The sequence below is a fragment of the Mobula birostris genome, chromosome 24 (assembly GCF_030028105.1).
Source record: "Mobula birostris isolate sMobBir1 chromosome 24, sMobBir1.hap1, whole genome shotgun sequence".
NCBI lineage: Eukaryota > Metazoa > Chordata > Chondrichthyes > Myliobatiformes > Myliobatidae > Mobula > Mobula birostris.
In genome coordinates, this window is record NC_092393.1 from 5,335,857 (window position 1) to 5,356,021 (window position 20,165).

At 44.6% G+C, this 20,165-nt stretch overlaps 1 protein-coding gene across 1 annotated transcript in view; it reads right to left on the reverse strand.

The window, feature by feature from the left end:
• Positions 1 to 20,165, reverse strand: part of ddx41 (DEAD-box helicase 41) — a 62,534-nt gene that overhangs the window by 31,599 nt on the left and 10,770 nt on the right. Inside the window, exons 2-8 of the mRNA XM_072242056.1 lie at positions 15,323 to 15,400; positions 13,102 to 13,258; positions 12,522 to 12,596; positions 7,652 to 7,712; positions 6,687 to 6,823; positions 5,506 to 5,578; positions 2,822 to 2,975 (exon numbers count right to left, since the gene is read on the reverse strand). Of these exons, the coding sequence (XP_072098157.1) occupies positions 2,822 to 2,975; positions 5,506 to 5,578; positions 6,687 to 6,823; positions 7,652 to 7,712; positions 12,522 to 12,596; positions 13,102 to 13,258; positions 15,323 to 15,400 (735 nt within the window). The remainder of the gene's footprint in view (positions 1 to 2,821; positions 2,976 to 5,505; positions 5,579 to 6,686; positions 6,824 to 7,651; positions 7,713 to 12,521; positions 12,597 to 13,101; positions 13,259 to 15,322; positions 15,401 to 20,165) is intronic.

Below are 20,165 nucleotides of genomic sequence, written 5' to 3' on the forward strand. Positions count from 1 at the left end.
ACCATAATATGATGTTTTAATCTACAATTTGAGAGGGAGAAGGGAAACTCGAAAGTGTCAGTATTACAGTTGAACAAAGGGAACTATGGTGCTATGAGGGAGGAGCTGGCCAAAGTTCAATGGAACAATACCCTAGTAGGGATGACAGTGGAACAGCAATGGCAAGTGTTTCTGGGAATAATGCAGAAGGTGCAGGATCAGTTCATTCCAAAGAGGAAGAAAGATCCTAAGGGGAGTAAGGGGAGGCCGTGGCTGACAAGAGAAGTAATGGACAGTATAAAAATAAAAGAGAAGAAGTATAACATAGCAAAGACGAGTGGGAAGCCGGAGGATTGGGAAACTTTTAAAGAGCAACAGAAGGTAACTAAAAAGGCAATATGCGAGAAAAAATGAGGTACGAAGATAAACTAGCCAAGAATATAAAGGAGGATAGTAAAAAGCTTCTTCAGGTATGTGAAAAGGAAAAAAATAATTAAGACCACAATTGGGCCCTTAAAGACAGAAGCAGGTGAATTTATTATGGAGAACAAGGAAATGGCAGACGAGTTGAACAGGTATTTTGGATCTGTCTTCACTAGGGAAGACACAAACAATCTCCCAGATGTAATAGTGGCCAAAGGACCTAGGGTAATGGATGAATTGAAGGAAATTTATATTAGGCAGGAAATGGTGTTGGATAGGCTGTTGGGTCTGAAGGCTTTTAAGTCCCCAGGACCTGATGGTCTGCATCCCAGGGTACTTAAGGAGGTGGCTTTAGAAATCGTGGACGCATTGGTAATCATTTTCCAATGTTCTATAGATTCAGGATAAGTTCCTGTGGATTGGAGGGTGGCTAATATTGTCCCTCTCTTCAAGAAGGGAGGAAGGGAGAAAACAGGGAATTATAGACCGGTTAGCCTGACGTCAGTGATGGGAAAGATGCTGCAGTGAATTATAAAAGATGAAATTACGACACATCTGGATAGTAGTAACAGGATTGGTCTGAGTCAGCATGGATTTACGAAGGGGAAATCGTGCTTGACTAATCTTCTGGAATTTTTTGAGGATGTAACTATGAAAATGGACAAGGGAGAGCCAGTGGATGTAGTGTACCTGGATTTTCAGAAAGCCCTTGATAAAGACCCACATAGGAGATTAGTGGGCAAAATTAGGGCACATGGTATTGGGGGCAGAGTACTGACATGGATTGAAAATTGGCTGGCTAACAGAAAACAAAGAGTAGTGATTAACGGGTCCCTTTCGGATTGGGAGGCGGTGACCAGCGGGGTACCGCAGGGTTCAGTGCTGGGGCTGCAGCTGTTTACAATATATATTAATGATTTAGATGAGGGAATTAAAAGTAACATTAGCAAATTTGCCGATAACACAAAGCTGGGTGGCAGTGTGAAATGTTAGGAGGATGTTTTGAGAATGCAGGGTGACTTGGACAGGCTGGGTGAGTGGGCAGATACATGGCAGATGCAGTTTAATGTGGATAATTGGAGGTTATCCACTTTGGTAGTAAGAACAGGAAGGCAGATTATTATCTAAATGGAGTCAAGTTAAGAAAAGGGGAAGCACAACAAGATCCAGGTGTTCTTGTACATCAGTCACTGAAAGCAAGCATGCAAGCACAGCAGGCAGTGAAGAAAGCTAATTGCATGCTGGCCTTCATAACAAGGGGAATTGAGTAGAAGAGCAAAGAGGTCCTTCTGCAGCTGTATAGGGCCCTGGTGAGACCACACCTGGAGTACTGTGTGCAGTTTTGGTCTCCAAATTTGAGGAAGGACATTCTTACTATTGAGGGAGTGCAACGTAGGTTCACAAGGTTAATTCCCGAGATGGCAGGACTGTCATATGTCGAAAGATTGGAGCAACTGGGCTTGTATACTCTGGAATTTAGAAGGCTGAGAGGGGATCTTATTGAAACATATAAGATTATTAAGGGATTGGACACGCTGCAGGCAGGAAGCATGTTCCCACTGATGGGTGAGTCCAGAACCAGAGGCCACAGTTTAAGAATAAGGGGTAGGCCATTTAGAACGGAGTTGAGGAAAAACTTTTTCACCCAGAGAGTGGTGGATATATAGAATGCTCTGCCCCAGAAGGCTGTGGAGGCCAAGTCTCTGGATACTTTCAAATAAGAGATGGATAGAGCTCTTAAAGATAGCAGAATAAAAGGTTATGGGGATAAGGCAGGAACTGGATACTGATTGTGGATGATCAGCCATGATCACAGTGAATGGCGGTGCTGGCTCGAAGGGCCAAATGGCCTACTCCTGCACCTATTGTCTATTAAGCAACAACTAGTTAAGCTTTGGACTAGATTGCTCTTTGAATGACTACCTACTTAGCTGTATTCATTTACATTTCAACATTAAGCTCCAACAATGTCCATATGTACACTACATAGCAGTTATCCCTGAGTCAATTGATTTCCAGAGAATTAGAATAGAAAACTTTAGAATAGAAGGGCATTCATTTAGAACAGAGATGAGGAGGAATTTATTTAACCAAAGAGTAGTGAATCTGTGGAATTCATTGCCGCAGACAGTTGTGGAGGCCATTTCATTGGATATATTTAAAGCAGAGATTGATAGGTTCTTGATTAGTAAAGGCGTCTAAGGTTATGGAGAGAAGGCAGGCGAATAAGAGTCAGGAGGGAAAATGATTGGAGGGCAGAGCAGACTTGACGGGCCGAAAGGTCTAATTCTATTCCTATGTCTTGTGGTCTTACTTATAATTCCTCCGCTCCTGATATTGAAGTGCCAGTAGTTCACTGATTGAATGTGCCATCCTTGGAGCGGAGGTAAGGGGTGCTGTACAGGAGAATAGTACTTACTGATGGGCAGATGATGAGTCCATATGGACCTTCTCTCTTGGAGAATGGCAGCCTTTTTTCCTGCTCTTGGCAGAACATGATCATGGGTAGGGTAAACACCAGAGTCTTGCCAGACCCAGTAAATGCAATCCCAATCATGTCCCTGCCCGATAAACTGGAACAAGCACAACAAAGTTAGAGAGAAAGGGAGCACCAGGTCAATCCCAGCACTCATATTTTCTTCGTTTACTTGGCCATCACACGAATGGTTAAAGCCTTTAATGTGCAAATGCCATCATCGACCTCCCCCATATAGGCTCCTGCTGAATCTTCCGCATTCAGGATCATGCTGGCAGCACAGATTTAATTTCCCAGTTCAGAAACTCCATTTAGCAGAGTGAACTTGCATAAACAAACATCCAATAATATTGAGACCAATTCCTACACTGCTGGAATTCACAGGATCTAAAAGAATATTCTTTCTTTAATCATTTGAGACATTAGTGAAAAACTACCTTTTTGAGCAGTGCTGATGAATCTCCCACTGTGTAGGCAGTTTCAAGATTTTGGCCCATTGGCATTGAAATAAGGTTAATATTCAGTTGCAAGAAAAAGTTTGTGAACCCTTTGCAATTACCTGGTTTTCTACATAAAATGTGGTCTGATCTTCCTCTAAAGGCTGATTTATACTTCTGTGTACTACCTTGTGCCGTAGCCTACAGAAGTGGGCTACGCCATTGTGAGCATTTATACTTGTGCACTGGTGTGTCTGCGTTTCTCTGCAATTCACCGCCAAAATGCTAGTTGGTGGTGGGGTTTCTATGCCACTGTGTTGAGTTTCTTCGTGTTCAAACTTCAAACAATGGCGACTGAAACTGAGGGAGGGTGAATTTTCTGTGCTTGTCTGGCCACTGAGAGACATGGACGAGGAAATGCATTTCAAATATTTTCGGATGTCGGCAGGTAGATTTGACGATTTGGTTCATCGTCTCCAACCATTTATTTCGCATCAGTGTACGCACCGTATACTCAGAGACTGGCAATCACCATTTGAGTTTTAGCTTCAGGTGGAAGTCAACAGGCTGCAGCAGCCAGCTACAAACTGGCGTCAAGCACAGGATCCTCCATAATTTCGGAGGTCTGTAAAGCTTTATGGAAAGCATTGCAGCCAGAGTTCCTTCCCTGCCCTTCAGTCGCCCAATGGGAAGCTATTGCAGCGTAGGAGGAAGTGCGATGCTACCAAGCAGACCCATCACAGTTGTTCAGTCCGCGTTGCCACGACGCATAGGTACATTTTGGGAGAGGTGCACATTAGGCTACAGCGTAGGGTTGGCGTAGAGTACAGCGTAGGGTATGCGGCTACTCTGTACCTGCAGCGTACATTTGACGCACAAGTATAAATCAGCCTTAAGTCACAATAATAGGCACAATGATCAACACACACAAAATACTGGAGGAATTCAGAAGCCCAGGCAGCATCCACAGAAAAGAGTAATCAACGTTTCAGGCTGAAACACTTCGGCAGGACTAGAGAAAAAAAGCTGAAGAGTAGATTTAAAAGGTGTGGGGAGGGGAGAAAGAAACACTGGGTGAAACCTGAAGGGGGAGGGGATAAAGTAAAGAGCTGGGAAGTTGATTGGTGAAAGAGACAGAAGGCCATGGAAGAAAGAAAAAGGGGAGAGGAGCACCAGAGGGAGGCGATGGGCAGGCAAGGATATAAGATGAGAGAGGAAAAAGGGGATGGGAAATGGTGAAGGAGAGGGAAGCTGGGGGGCATCACTGGAAGTTAGAGAAGTCAATCTTCATGCCATCAGGCTGGAGGCTACCCAAACGGAATATAGGGTGTTGCTCCTCCAACCTAAGTGTGGCATTATCACGAAGTGGAGGAGGCCACGGATGGACAGATGGGAATGGGAAGTGGAATTAAAATGGTGGCCACTGGGAGATCCCATTTTTTCTGGTGGAGGGAATGTAAGTGGTCTCCCAATCTACCAACATACAGGAGACCACAGCAGAAGCACCAGACACAGTATATGACCCTAAAAGACTCACAGATGAAATGTCGCCTCACCTGGAAGGACTGTTTAAGGCTCTGAACAGTAGTGAGGGAGGAGGTGTAGGGGCAGGTGTAGCACATGTTTCACTTGAAAGGATAAGTGCCAGGAGGGAGATCAGTGGGGAGGGATGAATGGACAAGGGAGCTGCGTAGGGAGCGATTCCTGTGGAAAGCAGGAAGTGGGGGGGGGAGGGGGGAGTATGTGCTTGGTGGTGGGATTCAATTGGAGATGGCGGAAGTAGCAGAGAATTATGTGCTAGACGTGAAGGTTGATGGGGTGGTAGGTGAGTTTGGAGAATTATGTGCTACTCCGTAAATTTTTCTCTCCAGTCCTGCTGAAGGGTTTGCCTGAAGCGTCGACTGTACTCTTTTCCATAGATGCAGCCTGGTCTGCTGAGTTCCTCCAGCAGTTTGTGTGTGTTGCTCGGATTTCCAGCATCTGCAGATTTTCTCGTTTGTGAATAGACAAATACCATCTGCCTAAACTAATAACACACAAACAATTGTACTTCTTCTCGTCAATACTGGTATAAAAGCCCACTAAGCCCAATGTTCAAGTTCCCTCTGAGTGTGTTAGATACAAGATCCCTGTTCTTACACAGTTGGAATTCCCCTCTGAGTGTGTTAGCCACAAGATCCCTGTACTTACACAGTTGGAATTCCTTGGATCTGAATTGGAGTTGGATGTAAAATTCCCTTCTTCTTCAGGCCTTTCAAAATTGCTGGAATCATAGAACCAAGAACACACGGATCAGGTAGAGCCTGGATCCCATATTCCCTGAGACTGAGCTAGGACAGCAGCAGCACATCGTGTGTAAGTGGTACAATGCTTGCCATTCTCCAAATGAATTCCAGTACCTGAGAAAATAGCTCAAATTGCATCAACTTTTCACCACTGATGTTGAAAATCAAAAGCTCCGTGGCCTGGGATGGAGCTCAGAAGATGCATCAAAAGCTCCGTGGCCTGGGATGGAGCTCAGAAGATGCATTTCCGTTAGCTTTCAATCTAATCACCAAATTGCAACATGGCAATGCAACAACAGCTTTTTGCATGGACTCTGTACAGCAAGCTATCCAGTGCCACGGTTCCCTCGTTACAAGTTGCATTTTGGTGCACCATGTGTATAATGAAGTGATTGACATTCCTCACAACTTACTATGGATATGTTCAAGGAAATGCAATGCGTTCAACATACTCTGCAGGCAATTAACAATCCATTCCAACAGCAAGAACAGGATTTAACCATAGTAAATGCCACTGGATCCAGTGTGAACGCTAATGTTTGGGATTTCATTACTGTTTTATTTTGTCGGATTGTATGTTTTAGGAACAGAGCTTGGGAAAGCTTGCACAATATGAAATTATCAGGGTTTTTTTTCCAGAGCTTAGGACCAAGGGCTGCACACACTTTCAATATGAGGAGTGCGTCACTTAGCACTGAGATGATGAGAAACTTCTTTACTTGGAGAATGGTGAACTTATAGAATTCTCCATGCTGAAGGAATGCAATGGCTCAGTCACTCAGTTCATTTAACACAAAGGTTGATAGATCTCTAGATATTAAGGAAACGAAGAGATTTTCACAGAGAAATTATATTGAGGTAAAATCAAATGGAAGATGGAGTGGGATTGAAGGGGCAAATTCTGCTGCCTTCTCCTGTAATTTTAAGATACATTGTAAAACAGACAAGTCAAATATTGATGGAACTTACTAGAGCACAGTATCAATCAGCCTTCACAATTGATTAAACAAACTATTCTTTGTTTTATACCAGCGATCCCCAACCACCGGGCCATTTGGGCCTCCACCACGGCTCAATCACGCTTACCTGGTGGGAATTTCATTTCTCTGAAGTGTTTGACAGGACACGGCAAACCTTCCCCCTCCACCAAGATATGGTATTTCTTCCGCACTCGGTCATTGCGAGCTTCAGGCATAGAGCGTATATACCGAGGTGGTTTCCAGCTGCAGAGACAGGTCCATGTTGCTGGTTATTTAACTCGACCAACAGCCCAATCACCTGAAGACCATACATGCTCTCAGAGCTGTTAAACCATGCAATTCAACAGCTTGCTGCTCAATTCAAAACATAGGTATTTCAAACTACTAGGTAGAACTACACACCATAATTACAGCCAACAAACACCTTGCACAGGTGGCACAAAGTGCAGTGCAGCAGCTATCAGTCAGCACCAGAAACCCAGGTCCAACCCGACCTGGGGCACAGTGTGCACTTTGTACGTTCCCCACACGACCATGAGGACTTCTCTCATATACTAGGGATGAGCTGCTAAATTCACGGATTACTGTCAATTTCCTCTTGTATGGCTGAGTGGCAAAAGAAGCTGATGAGCATGTGAATGAGAATAAATTGTAGGGTTACAGGAAAGGGGGAGAATGGAATTGATGGGACAGCCCTTCAGGGAGTTGGCATGGACCTGATGGGCCAAATGGTCTCCTTCTCTTCGCGATAAGAAAACACAATATACAAGTAACTTCTAATTGCTGGACATTTATACAACAAATTCTCCTGGTGACTTAATAATGTCTTTTTTTTTTCCATTTTCTGTTTTAAAGTTTTGCATTAACCACTGGCATTTCTCTAATGTTCACACAAGGGCTGCTGATGCATTGGTAAAGCAAAGGGTTTCAATCAGACTCAATTAATTGTTATCATTGACAATGAGATCATGGAAGCCACACCAATTGCCCTGCTTTAGCCTCCCCCTGTAGACAGGCACACAGAACACGGACGAAACAAGAACTGTTTAGTCAGGAAGCACACACACTCACCTGGTTCTGATTGGGTCATCGTAGGTTATACCCTTTGCCATTTCCTTCACAGACATCAGAGCTACAATTGAAACAAAGTCAGTTATGATAGGAATGTCAAACAATGCCAATTACAGGCAAAAAAACCTGAAGCATCCCCGCCACTTACACAAACCAGACCTTCGTCATCTCAACACAGACAAAATATATGGTCTGAATCCTTCCGGCCTGCAAGACATTCCCTTGTTCCTTCTCGGTGTGGTAGTCTCTCTTTTCTCTTCTTTATCCAATTCTGGCCCAGAACAGACAAAATTGTCACCTTCCATGTCCTTAGATTACATATTTACTTTAAAACTGTGATTTTCAGACGTACTGATGTGAATCACCTCGGATAATTCAAGCCTGCAACCCCACCTACAACACAAGGCATGCACGACTTGAAATGCTTCAGCCTTTGTTGATGCAGAACAATGCTAATTGTTGTAATCCAGTAACCAAAAAAAAGCTTCAACTTCAACAGCACTGCACTCCCTCCTGAAACAAAACTTCTCTCAACTCAAAAAGCCACAAAGCTAGCAAGGCCAGAATCACTGCATGCACAATAGCAGCAAGTTGGAAAGACAAAGGATCACTACGACAAGTACCAATCACTGTCCAATAATAAAGAAATTATTCATACTGAAGGTCAAGATCATGAACTGAAACAACTGTGGGAATGTGGATAGGCAAAGGCAAGCTGCATGGCAGAATTACTGGTAAAATATTATCACAGATCGTAGTTAAACAAGCCCTTCATCACATCTTGCTCATGTCAACCAAGGTAGTTTCATTTGCCTGCATTTGATCCATATCCCTCTATCTATATGGTGTGCAAATGCCTTTTAAACACTGTAGTTGTACCCGGCACTACAATTTTGTCTGGCAGCTCATTCCACATAAACGCCCTCTTCTGTGGAAGAAGTTAGTCCTTAGGCCACTTTAAATTTTTTCACCTCTCACCTTAAATCCACTCCCTCTAGTTTTACACTCGCCTACCCTGGTAAAAAAAAGACTGGGACCATTCCCTTTATCTGACTCCATAATGTTTACTGACTTGGAGTGAACAATAATTTAAAAAGTAGAGATGAATAGAGTTCAGCAAAATTACCACCTAAGGGGTGTCACACTAGTGTCTGGCCAGGTGTCAAATTAAAAACTGTCTAATCACAGCCAATCTCAACCACAGCACTTGGGAATTTGTTCCAGATGAACCTACTATCAATGTAGCATAACCATTGCAAATGTGCTATGGACGAGCAAAGCATCCCGAGGATAAAGTATGGAGACAAGTTAGTATGGCCTGGTTTTGCATAGTCCATATGGAAGGATGTCATTCTGCCTACTCACGCTCAATGGTTATGTGATGCTATGTCATGCTTAAATTTAGAGAAGATCCGTTGTTCAATTTCTGAATCTAGCCAAGACTTTCAAACATTGTGGGGACCATTTTTGAACTATTTTCAAAATCTTTGACTTGCTGTTAAAGTACAGATGGTGGCTAATAACATATTTCACTTTATAAGGATTTTCTTTTCCTTTTTTCTTTCTTTACCAAACAGCTTTGATCTTGGTAGTGGGTTTAGATTTTTTTTCTGTACAATAAAATTATTACATTTCGATATTATGATTTAATTTACATGAATATAGGGTAATGTGATTGCAAGTGTGATTCTAATATAACGTATCTGGTATTATTTTATCTATTTTTTGACTTATATATCTTCTTGTACTCTGTAATCTTATATGTAGAAACTATTAAAAATATTGAAAGAGAAAATGTGAGCAACATTCATTAGCAACAGAGGATGACAAAGGGGAATCCGATGAATTTGGGAAAACAACTGGAATTCTGAAGAAAATACCAAAAGGTACTAATGAAAGCTATTAGATGCTTGAGAAGCAAAGAAAAGAATTAAGATAAGGACAGGAAATGAAGGAAGGAAAAAAATAAACTCAAGGGAGAACACACTGAAAGGAGAATGAGATGCTTTGTGCCCAGTTTTCAATAAAGAGACGACATGTCAACAGTATGAGAAAGTTAAGAGGGAGTGTGTAATAGAAAAATCGTTTTTGGCAGTTAATAAGTAGGAAGCTGGAAAATTCAATGTTTACACCACCAGGTTTTAGGTTATCTAAACAGAATACAGAATGTTGTTTTTCCAATCTCACACTGGCAGTGCAGAAGGCTGAGATCAGACAGGTCCATGTGGGAGTTGGGAGGAGAGGTAAAATGACATGCAATCAGAAGCTATTTCAGTCCGAGTACAGGTATTCCACAAACCATTGTCACACCAACCAAAAGCTTGATCTCCCTGGTGAAGTGGAGGCCATAATCACATGTACAAAATACAATAAATAAGATTGGGAGAGGTGCACGTGAATCTCTCCCTCCCCTGGAGGAGCTGTTTAGGTCTGTGGATAGTGGTGAGAGAAGTGGTGTGGGGACAGTGTTGCATCTTCTATTGTTTCTAGGTGACAAAAAAGGTGGGTGAAAAGTGATGAGCACTCAAGGGAAACGTGGAAAGAGTGGTCCTAGCAGAAAGCAGAAATGGGGGTGGGAGGGAGAAGGAAAGATGCAACTGGTGATTGGATCCTGTCACTGCAGCTAATGGAAATGGCAAAGTATGCTGGTTGTGGAGGATAATGACCAACTCTAACTCTGCTCTGTTTGGTGGGGGGGGGGGAGATGTTGGGGAAGATGAGGACATTTCAGAAGTACTGGAATGGGAACCTTCATCTTGAGGACAGATACAACAGAGAGAAAATGAGAGAAGAGGTAGGTATCCTTACTGGAGATAAGGTGGGAGGAAGGGTAGTCAAGATAATTGAGGGAGTCAGCAAGAGTTTTGTGGATAATCTGTCTCCCAAGGTAAGGAAATGAGGAAGAAGGGAATTGAGTACAATGCTAATGAAGATTGCTTGGACAAGGAAGTGGCCAAGACCTATTTCTGTGATGTAAATTCAATTAACAGAAAAATGGTTAGAATAAAAAGATGGAAAAATTCAACAAACCAAAGGACAAAGCTTTGGTCCCCATATACTCAAAGTAGATAAAAGAGAGCATCCATACACACCAATGAATAGCAAAATGAATAGTGGTAGAAAACCAAATATTTAACCCAAATTCTAAAAAAGGAGACAGACTAATCTAGCAAACTCTAGACTGTTTACTTTAACGATAGTACTAGCAAAACTAGAGTGGTTTCTACAAGGATAGGATGAGGCCAGCAAAATGAGAATCCAACACAGTACACATGTAGCATTAGTGCCATACGAAGGCAGGATGGGAATAATGGGGTTAGAGAAAGGGTGGCAAGAAACAGTAGGCCGGCATGGGAAGTTAAGGGCAGGCTGGATATAGAGGGGCAAGGAGCAGAGCGGAAGAAATATACGAAGAGAGGTATCGGGGTGGTATCTAGGGTGGAGGCTGAAGTGGAAATAGAAAGGCAGAGGGTCAAGATAATAGGGAGTTTACAAGGACAAGGTGAGAATAGAAGAACCTTAGCAAGGTGGGGACAGTGGGGGAATAAGGCCCAAGAGCTTAATTTCGGAAAAGAGCGATTCAGTGATGAGTATATGTGGGTTGCTAGCATTTATTGCCATCTCAAATTGCCCTTGTGAAGGTAGTGAAGAAGATAGACTGTCTGAGCTGTTGCAGACCTTGAGATATTGCCCCTCCACCCCAACTTAGGATTTAGAGGCAACAATGATGAAAAGTATATAGATATTTCCAAGTCACAGTGATGTGTAATTTGCATCTTGTTGCTAATACACACTGCAGCCACAGTGTGCCAGTGACAGAGGAAATGAATGTTTGGGGTGCTGTTACAAATCTACAACTTTCCACGTCATATGTAGGTGATAATAAATCTGATTCTGATTCTGGACGGCGTCCTAATTGAATGATCTGCGATAGTAATGCCTTTGAATGTCAAGGGTAAGTGGCTGGACTCCCTGCTGTTGGAGATGGTCTGTAGCATGAATGTTCTGGTCCCTTATCAGCCCGGGCTTGACTATCATCTAGGTGTTGCTGCATGCAGGTGCAGTCTGGTTTATTTGCCGAGGAACTAGAGATGGAAATGAAAATTGTGCAATCAGTGAATGTACCCCCTTTCTAAAACTTGCAGATGTCAGCACTGGATAGGGATGGAAAGGTGAGGCTACAGAATGGATAGGTAAATAGACAGATACTTTGATCCCAATGAAAATTAGTGTCACAGTAGCAGTAGCAGGCACGGTAGAATGGAAATAGTGTGCTGGGAGCACTGAGTGGGGAAAGAAGCGAAGAGTGTAGAGTGGAAATAAAGGTATGGGTGGATACAATGGTGACTGGATTGTGTAGGAATAGGACCATTAGGAATAGATAGGGTGGAATCAGAAGAACTCGAAAGACAGGATGGGAATAAAAGCAGTGTGAGATTTGGGAGAAAAGTCAAGGTGCGATAGTGGAATACAGGCAGACTGGTGATGATTTACCAGAAAGTAGGACAAGCAAAGTGGGATTAGAGGAGGTGGGTGGAGACAGAGGTGGATATTAAGAACTAGAAGTTGGGAATGGGGACGTGAAGATGGGAATATGGCAGTAGAGGTGCAATTTAAGGCAGTAGAGGTGCAATTTAAGAAACAAGAGGCACAGGGCAGGGGTGAGTAACAGGATGAGAACGTATTACAGGGACAGACTATGTACGCAGACACAAGGACAGAATGGAAATGGAGGAACCAGGTGGCAGGTTGGAAAAGGTTGGGGGGTGGGGTATAGGAGACTTGTGCACAATGTAAGCAGCGGCACCCAATGGCCTGGTTCTTTTGTAGACTGAATGTTACAGCCCACTGCTCCAACATTTAAACTGACCTCTGCCTTCAGCGACACTTTCCAAAATCTTTTCCTCTTCTTTCAGTCGTTTTTCTTTAGCAGATTCTTTGCGTGCTATAAAACACAATCCACACAATCAGCACTTTCAAAGTTCGCGTTCAAAACCCAAACATCGTGAACACTATTACTGATGCTGAACTGAACTGTTCTGACTGCCTCCACCCCCAACCCCACATCCCAGGCGTGTTATGGGTACTTTCCACGGAACGTTTGCTCCTGTGAGTGCCTCATGCTGAGGCTCACACTACCCAAAGTCCCAGCACCTTTGGAAACACCCACAACCCCACCTTGACTTTCAGACTTCTTTGCATTTAACTGTAAGTTTCCATCTCCCCATTCTCTCACAAGTTTCCAATTACCTTTCATTTTGTTGTTACTGACTACCTCAGCCCAACATTACCCACATCAAGCCTCCTGGTCTCACATTTGTTGAAGGAATGCCTAGCGTCGCCTTGCTGTTAATATTTTGATGTTAACTGACAGCAAGGCAGGCTCCTCCCACAGAGCTCCCAGCTCCCAGTACCAGCTCAGAATGTGTCCACGGATGGAAATGCTGGACCTTCTGCTTTTTCCTTCAGCTGCTGGTGCTGGTCCAGCAGGCTGATATTGGATCGTGGTCCCAGGGGGCCATCGCCATCATCTTCTCTGTGGTCACTGCCGCTGTCCTGATCATCATCCACGACACCCTTCCTCCTCATCCGTGCCAACTTCTCCATCTGTGCAGACGACATCAGAGAAATCAGTCACCAGATGACACCAAGAAAGGGTTAAACCAGAACATTACCACTGCTTTCCCCAGCAGTCACTTCAACTCTGCAAAGTAAAAATATCGCTGAGAATCTGAAATAAGCAGAAAATTCTGGAAATCCTCAGGAGGTCAGGTGACCTTGGTGGGGCGAATGGAACAGAGTTGGTCATCCAGATTGATGACTCCTTGGGCAAAACACAATATCATTGAGACTGCATGGCTAACATTTCATCCATGCCAGTCTGACTTCCATTTCGTCAAAACACGTCCAATCCATTCTGCAACCGTGGAAGTTGAAGTAAGGAAAAGGTTAACATAATATCAAGGCAAGGGTACAGTGCAGACAAGGTAAGAAAGGTCTTTGAAGAGCACAGAAGAGAACTGCAGCCATTTCAAGATTAGAATATAACAAAAGGATGCAAAGCAGACACAGTAACTACGGGACAATTGCTTTAATAACTTAAGTATCATGTGTGAACGGCAATTCATCCCTGAGCAGCTCAGGGATTCACACCTCTACTGTGAATGGCGACTGATTTTGCACGCAAGAATTTCAAACATACAGGTTACCAAATGGTCAATAGTCATAACTGCTTGTCAATTCTATATAAAAATAACATTTTCCTGTTCTGGTTTCAGTACAGTGTGGAGACATGCTGCTCTCCTTGTGCACAAGCAAAGTACAGTATGCTTGAGGAATGAGTGCACATACTCAGAGCACAGTTGATTGGCAACACTACTTTGAATATAGTCAAAGAAGCACCAAAAAAATGGAATGTAAAATGTTTTCAACTGTTTAAATTTTCTTGCCATCTATTTATATACTTGAATCAACAGAGGTCCATGAAGAAGGAACTAAATATCTTACAAATTTGACTAAGTTCTTTTGAAGAGCTGACCAAGTGAAATGATAGGGCAAGGCCATGGACATAATCAAGGTAAGAACACATTGGATCCAGGATGAGCTAGCCAAATTGATATAGAGTACTGTGCAAAAGTCTTAGGCACATGTAAAAAAAAATCTGTAAAGCAAACATGCTTTCAAAAATAAACCAATGAAAAGTTTCTAAATATCAAAAAAATTACTATAAAATAAATAGCGAAAGACTAAATGTAATCGATATTTGGTGTTGTAGCGGTGTGCTACACACAGCGCTAGAATAACCACACGGAGTCAGTGAGTTAGAGTTGCGATGAAAGAGGTTTATTCAAACTTCGCGGCCTGCTTTAAAGCCTTCCCGTTCCCGCCCTCCCTGGGGCGGGACTGCTGTGGGGAATGCATATTCCCAGACCCTTTCTGCGCGCGGGATTTTCCCCCTGCTGGTGAAGATGGCCTGGTGCCCTTTTTGGGGCCGGCCCTCTGCCTGCGCGCGCCGTTGTCAGCCGGTTCGTGGGTGCCAGAAAGTGGGTCGCCACAGTGTGACCACTCTTTAAAACTGCATCAATTCTCTCAGGTACACTGTCGTACAGTTTTATAAGAAAATGAACTGGTAGGTTGTTCCAAGCATCTTGGAGAACTTGCCACAGCTCCTCTGCAGACTTTGACTGTCTCGCTTGCTTCTGTCTCTCCGGGTAATCCCAGTCAGCCTCCATGATGTTGAGATCATGGCTCTGTGGAGGCCGTACCATTTGTTGCAGAACTCCTTGTTCTTCTTTTCGCTGAAGATAGTTCTTTATGACCTTGGCCATGTGTTTGGGGGCATTGTCCTGCTGCAGAATGAAGTCGGGACCCATCAGACGCCTCCCTGATGGTATTGTGTGTAATGGATGAGAATCTGCTTGTTCTTCTCAGCATTGAGGGTTCAATTAATTTTGACCAGATCACCAACTTCATTTGCAAAACTGCAGCCCTAAACCTGCTCTGAACAAGACAGGTTGCCCAGATAAATAAATCAGAGGACTCCAGTTGGACAAAATGGTTTTGTTGAATCACACCCAAAAACATGATCACAGCATTGGAAAGTACATTCCAGGAGCAGAGTGAAATTGAACAGCAATATCCAAACATACTGAACAGGTCAGAGTCACTTACCATCTTCTGTTTTCTTTCTTTAACAGGAATATATGGAATATATTCCTCCTCGTCATCCTCATCTTCAGACCGTGCACGCTAAAATACAAAAAAAACAAAGTGCTGAAAGAGCCCATCTCTGATCGGTTGATACTGCAGGGCTATCATCAGTAGAGGAGCGCAGTAACCTTTTCACATGACAACCAGCGAGCAGAATGCTGCATTCTACCCTTCCAGACTGGAGCGGACACAAGCACATGTACCTGGAGCTGAGTGGGTCACTGTCCGTGATGGTTCTAGAGATCTATCTTAAGTAATAAATGACGAGGAATAGAGGAAAAGGGAGTAAGCATTCAGCTTGAAAGCTATTTTGCTATTCAGTTGCACTGCCAATCCTTTAACCCCAGCTGCTCCTGTACTGTGCTCCTTCACAAAACCTTAGCCTTGAAACTTCTGAATGAGCCCTTCTCAGTTTTCAAATTCCCGACACTTTTTTGAGAGAACAGTCCTTTGGTCCTCCTCCAGAAAGTCATGGTTCTCATTTTAAACATGAGAAAATCTGCAGATGCTGGAAATCCAAGCAACACATAAAATGCTGGAGGAACTCAGCAGGCCAGGCAGCATCTATGGAAAAGAGTAAACAGTCAACATTTCAGGCCAAAACCCTTCATCGGGACTCATGAATGAACGGTCCTGATGAAGGGTCTCAGCCCAAAATGTTGACTGTTTATTCTTTTCCATAGATGCTACCTGGACTACAAAGTTCCTCTGGCATTTTGTGTGTATTCTAATTTTAAGGTTGAAATGCACAAAGAGAGCTCCTCATGTTCCTAGTGGTTGAAGGGGCAGTCAGGGGGACAGATAAGAGGTTCTGTGGGAGAGATTGAGAATCCCAGATGGTCTGTTGCCTCCCTGGTGCCAGGGTCTGCAATATCTCGGATCGAGTTCTCGGTATTCTCAGGAGAGAGGGTGAGCAGCCAGATGTCGTGGTCCACGTGGGGACCAATGACATAGATAGGAGTAGGGATGAGGGCCTGAAGAAGGAATATATAGGGAGTTAGGAAAGAAGTTACAAGGCAGGACCTCAAGGGTGGTAATCTCGGGTTTGCTGCCTGTGCCACAAGACAGAGAAGGTAGGAACAGGAAGTTATGGCAGATGAATGCGTGGCTGAAGAGTTGGTGCAGGGGGCAGGGTTTCAGATTCCTGGATCATTGGGATCTCTTCTGGGGAAGGTCTGCACCTGAACTGGAAAGGAAAGGGACCAATATCCTGGCAGGCAGGTTTGCTAGAGCTGTTGGCAGGGGGTGGGAATCAGATTGTGAGTGCAGAGATTAGGGTAGAAGGACAAGGGCATGATGCTATGTGTTCTGAGTTGGTGACGAAGGACAGGCGGGGACAAAACATAAATGTAGCCAGTTAGAGGGGTTGAAATGTGTCTATTTCAATGCCAGGAGTATTAGGAATAAAGGGGATGAACTTGGAGCATAGATCGGTACGTGGAACTACGATGTTATGGCCATTACTGAAACTTGGCTGGAGGAAGGGCAGGATTGGCTGATGCAGGTACCGGGGTTTAGGTGTTTTAAAAGGAATAGGATGGGAGGTGGGGGGGGGGGGGGAGAGTAGCATTACTGGTCAGGGATAGTATCACGGCTGTAGCAAGGGAGGACGCTGCAGAGGGAGTGTCCACTGAGTCGGTGTGGGTGGAAGTCAGAAATAGGAAGGGATCAATCACTGTGCTGGGAGTAGTCTATAGGCCCCCAAATAGCCCTCGGGACACCGAGGAGCAGACAAGCAGGCAGATTTTAGAATGGTGCGGGAAATAGAAGGTTGTAGTTATGGGTGATTTCAACTTCGCTCATATTGACTGGCACCTCCTGACTGCAAGGGGGATACATGGGGCTGAAGTTGTCAGGTGTGTTCAAGAAGGATTCCTGACACAGTACGTGGACCGGCCGATGAGAGGAGAGGCCACACTGGATCTAGTTCTAGGTAATGAACCTGGTCAGGTGGCAGACCTCTTGGTGGGGGTGCATTTTGGTGAGAGTGACCGCAACTCCCTTAGCTTCAGCATAGCTATGGAAAAGGATAAAAACAAATAAAATGGGAAAGTGCTTAACTGGGGAAGGGCTAACTATGAAGGGATGAGGCAAGAACTAGTGAGAGTAAATTGGAAACAGATGTTCAAGGGTGAAAGCACAGAAGTAATGTGGAGGAAGTTCAGGGGCCACTGGTGCTGGGTTCAGGACAGGTTTGTCCCACTGAGACAAGGAAAAAAATGGGAGGAAAAGGGAACCGTGGCTGACGAAATACGTGAAGCAACTTGTCAAGAGGAAGAAGGAAGCATATGTTAGATATAAGAAGCAGGAAGCAGGAGGGGCTCGTGAGAAATATAGGGTAGCCAGGAAGGAGCTTAAGAAACGGTTTAGGAGAGCTCAAAGGGGCATGAGAAGGCCTTGGCATGTAGGACTAAGGAGAACCCCCAGGCGTTCTATGTGTATGTGAAGAACAGAAGAATGACAAGAATGAAGGTGGGGCCACTAAAGGATAAAGAAGGCAACATGTGCCTCGAGGCGGAGGAGGTTGGGGAGGTCCTAAATGAATACTTTGCTTCACTATTCACAAGTGAAAAGGATCTTGATCAGGGTGAGGTCGAAATAGAACAGGCCTGCATGCTGGACAACGTGGAGATTACGGAAGAAGTAGTGTTGGATCTTCTTAAAAACATCAAGATTGATAAGTCCGCAGGGCCAGATGTGCTGTGGAAAGCAGCCAGTGAGTGAGTGGGCCGGCCAGTGAAGGAGTGCAGCTTTGAGGCTTTGACTCGAGAGGCTTCGCTGAGAAGAGGCAGAGGACAAGCTTGCTCGCAGTTAGTCTTTACAATGCCTCCTGAGACGGTGATGTGCCTCTCATGTGAGATGTGGCAGTCTTGAGGGAACGCCCCTCTCCCGCACAGTCACATCTGCCAGAAGTGCATATGGCTGGGCGATCTGGAAGACCGTGTAAGGAATCTGGAGCAGCAACTGGATGACCTTCGACTCATAAGGGAGAATGAGGCAGTCATAGATGAGAGCTACAGGGAGGTAGTCACACCTAGGCTGTCGGAAGCAGGTCGTTGGGTGACAGTCAGAGGAGGGAAAGCGAAGGTGAGCAGACAGATAGTGCAGAGCACCTGAATAAAAAGTTTACCGTCCTGGATACTGTTGGCGGGGACGACCGACCAGGTGTGAGCCACGGTGGCAGGGCCTCTGGCACTGAGTCTGACCCGGTGGTGCAGAAGCGTGGGATGGAGAAGAGGAGAGCTGTCGTCATTGGAGACTCTATAGTCAGGGGAGCAGACAGGAGATACTGTGGACATGAGAAGGACACCCACATGGTTTGTTGCCTCCCGGGTGCCAGGGTCCGGAATGTCTCTGACCTTGTGCACGACATCCTGGTATGAGAGGGAAAGCAACCAGAAGTCGTGATACATGTTGGGACCAACGACATAGGCAGGAAGAGGGATGAGGTCCTGAAGTGTGAGTTTCGGGAACGAGGCAGAAGGCTGAAGAACAGGACCTCAAGGGTGGCGTTCTCAGGATTGCTGCCAGTGCTACGTGACAGTGATGGTAAGAATTGGAGGAGATGGCAGTTGAATGCGTGGCTGAGGAGTTGGTGCAGGGAGCAGGGTTTTAGATTTTTGGATCATTGGGATCTCTTCTGGGGTAGGTGGGACCTGTACAGATTGGACAGGTGGCACCTGAACTCGAGGGGGAGCAATATCCTTGCAGGTAGGTTTGCTAGCATGGTTCGGGAGGGTTTAAACTAATTTGCAAGGGGGATGGGACCCAGAGCGATAGAGCAGTGAAAGAAGTGCATGGGGTAAAGCCAGATCTAACATATAGAGAGGCTTTGAGAAAAGAGAAGCAGAATAAACTGTGTAAAGATAGTAAGGTAGAAGGACTGAAGTGTGTGTACCTCAATGCAAGAAGCATCAGGAACAAAGGTGAAGAACTGAGAGCTTGGATACATACGTGGAATTATGATGTAGTGGCCATTACAGAGACTTGGCTGGCACCAGGGCAGGAATGGATTCTCAATATTCCTGGATTTCAGTGCTTTATAAGGGATAGAGAGGGGGGAAAAGGGGAGGAGGGGTGGCATTACTGGTCAGGGATACTATTACAGCTACAGAAAGGGTGGGTAATGTAGCAGGATCCTCTTTTGAGTCAGTTTGAGTGGAAGTCAGGCACAGGAAGGGAGCAGTTACTCTGTTGGGGGTATTCTATAGGCCCCCTGGGAGCAGCAGAGAAACAGAAGAGCAGATTGGGAGGCAGATTTTGGAAAGGTGCAAAAATAACAGGGTTGTTATCATGGGTGACTTTAACTTCCCTAATATTGATTGGCACCTGATTAGTTCCAAGGGTTTAGATGGGGCAGAGTTTGTTAAGTGTGTCCAGGACAGATTCCTGTCACAGTATGTGGACAGGCCGACTACAGGGAATGCCATACTAGATCTAGTACTAGGTAATGAACCGGGTCAGGTCACAGATCTCTCTGTGGGTGAGCATCTGGGGGACAGTGACCACTGCTCCCTGGACTTTAGCATTATCATGGAAAAGGACAGAATCAGAGAGGACAGGAAAATTTTTAATTGGGGAAGGGCAAATTATGAGGCTATAAGGCTAGAACTTGCAGGTGTGAATTGGGATGATGTTTTTGCAGGGAAATGTACTATGGACATGTGGTCAATGTTTAGAGATCTCTTGCAGGATGTTAGAGATAAATTTGTCCTGGTGAGGAAGATAAAGAATGGTAGGGTGAAGGAACCATGGGTGACAAGTGAGGTGGAAAATCTAGTCAGGTGGAAGACGGCAGCATACA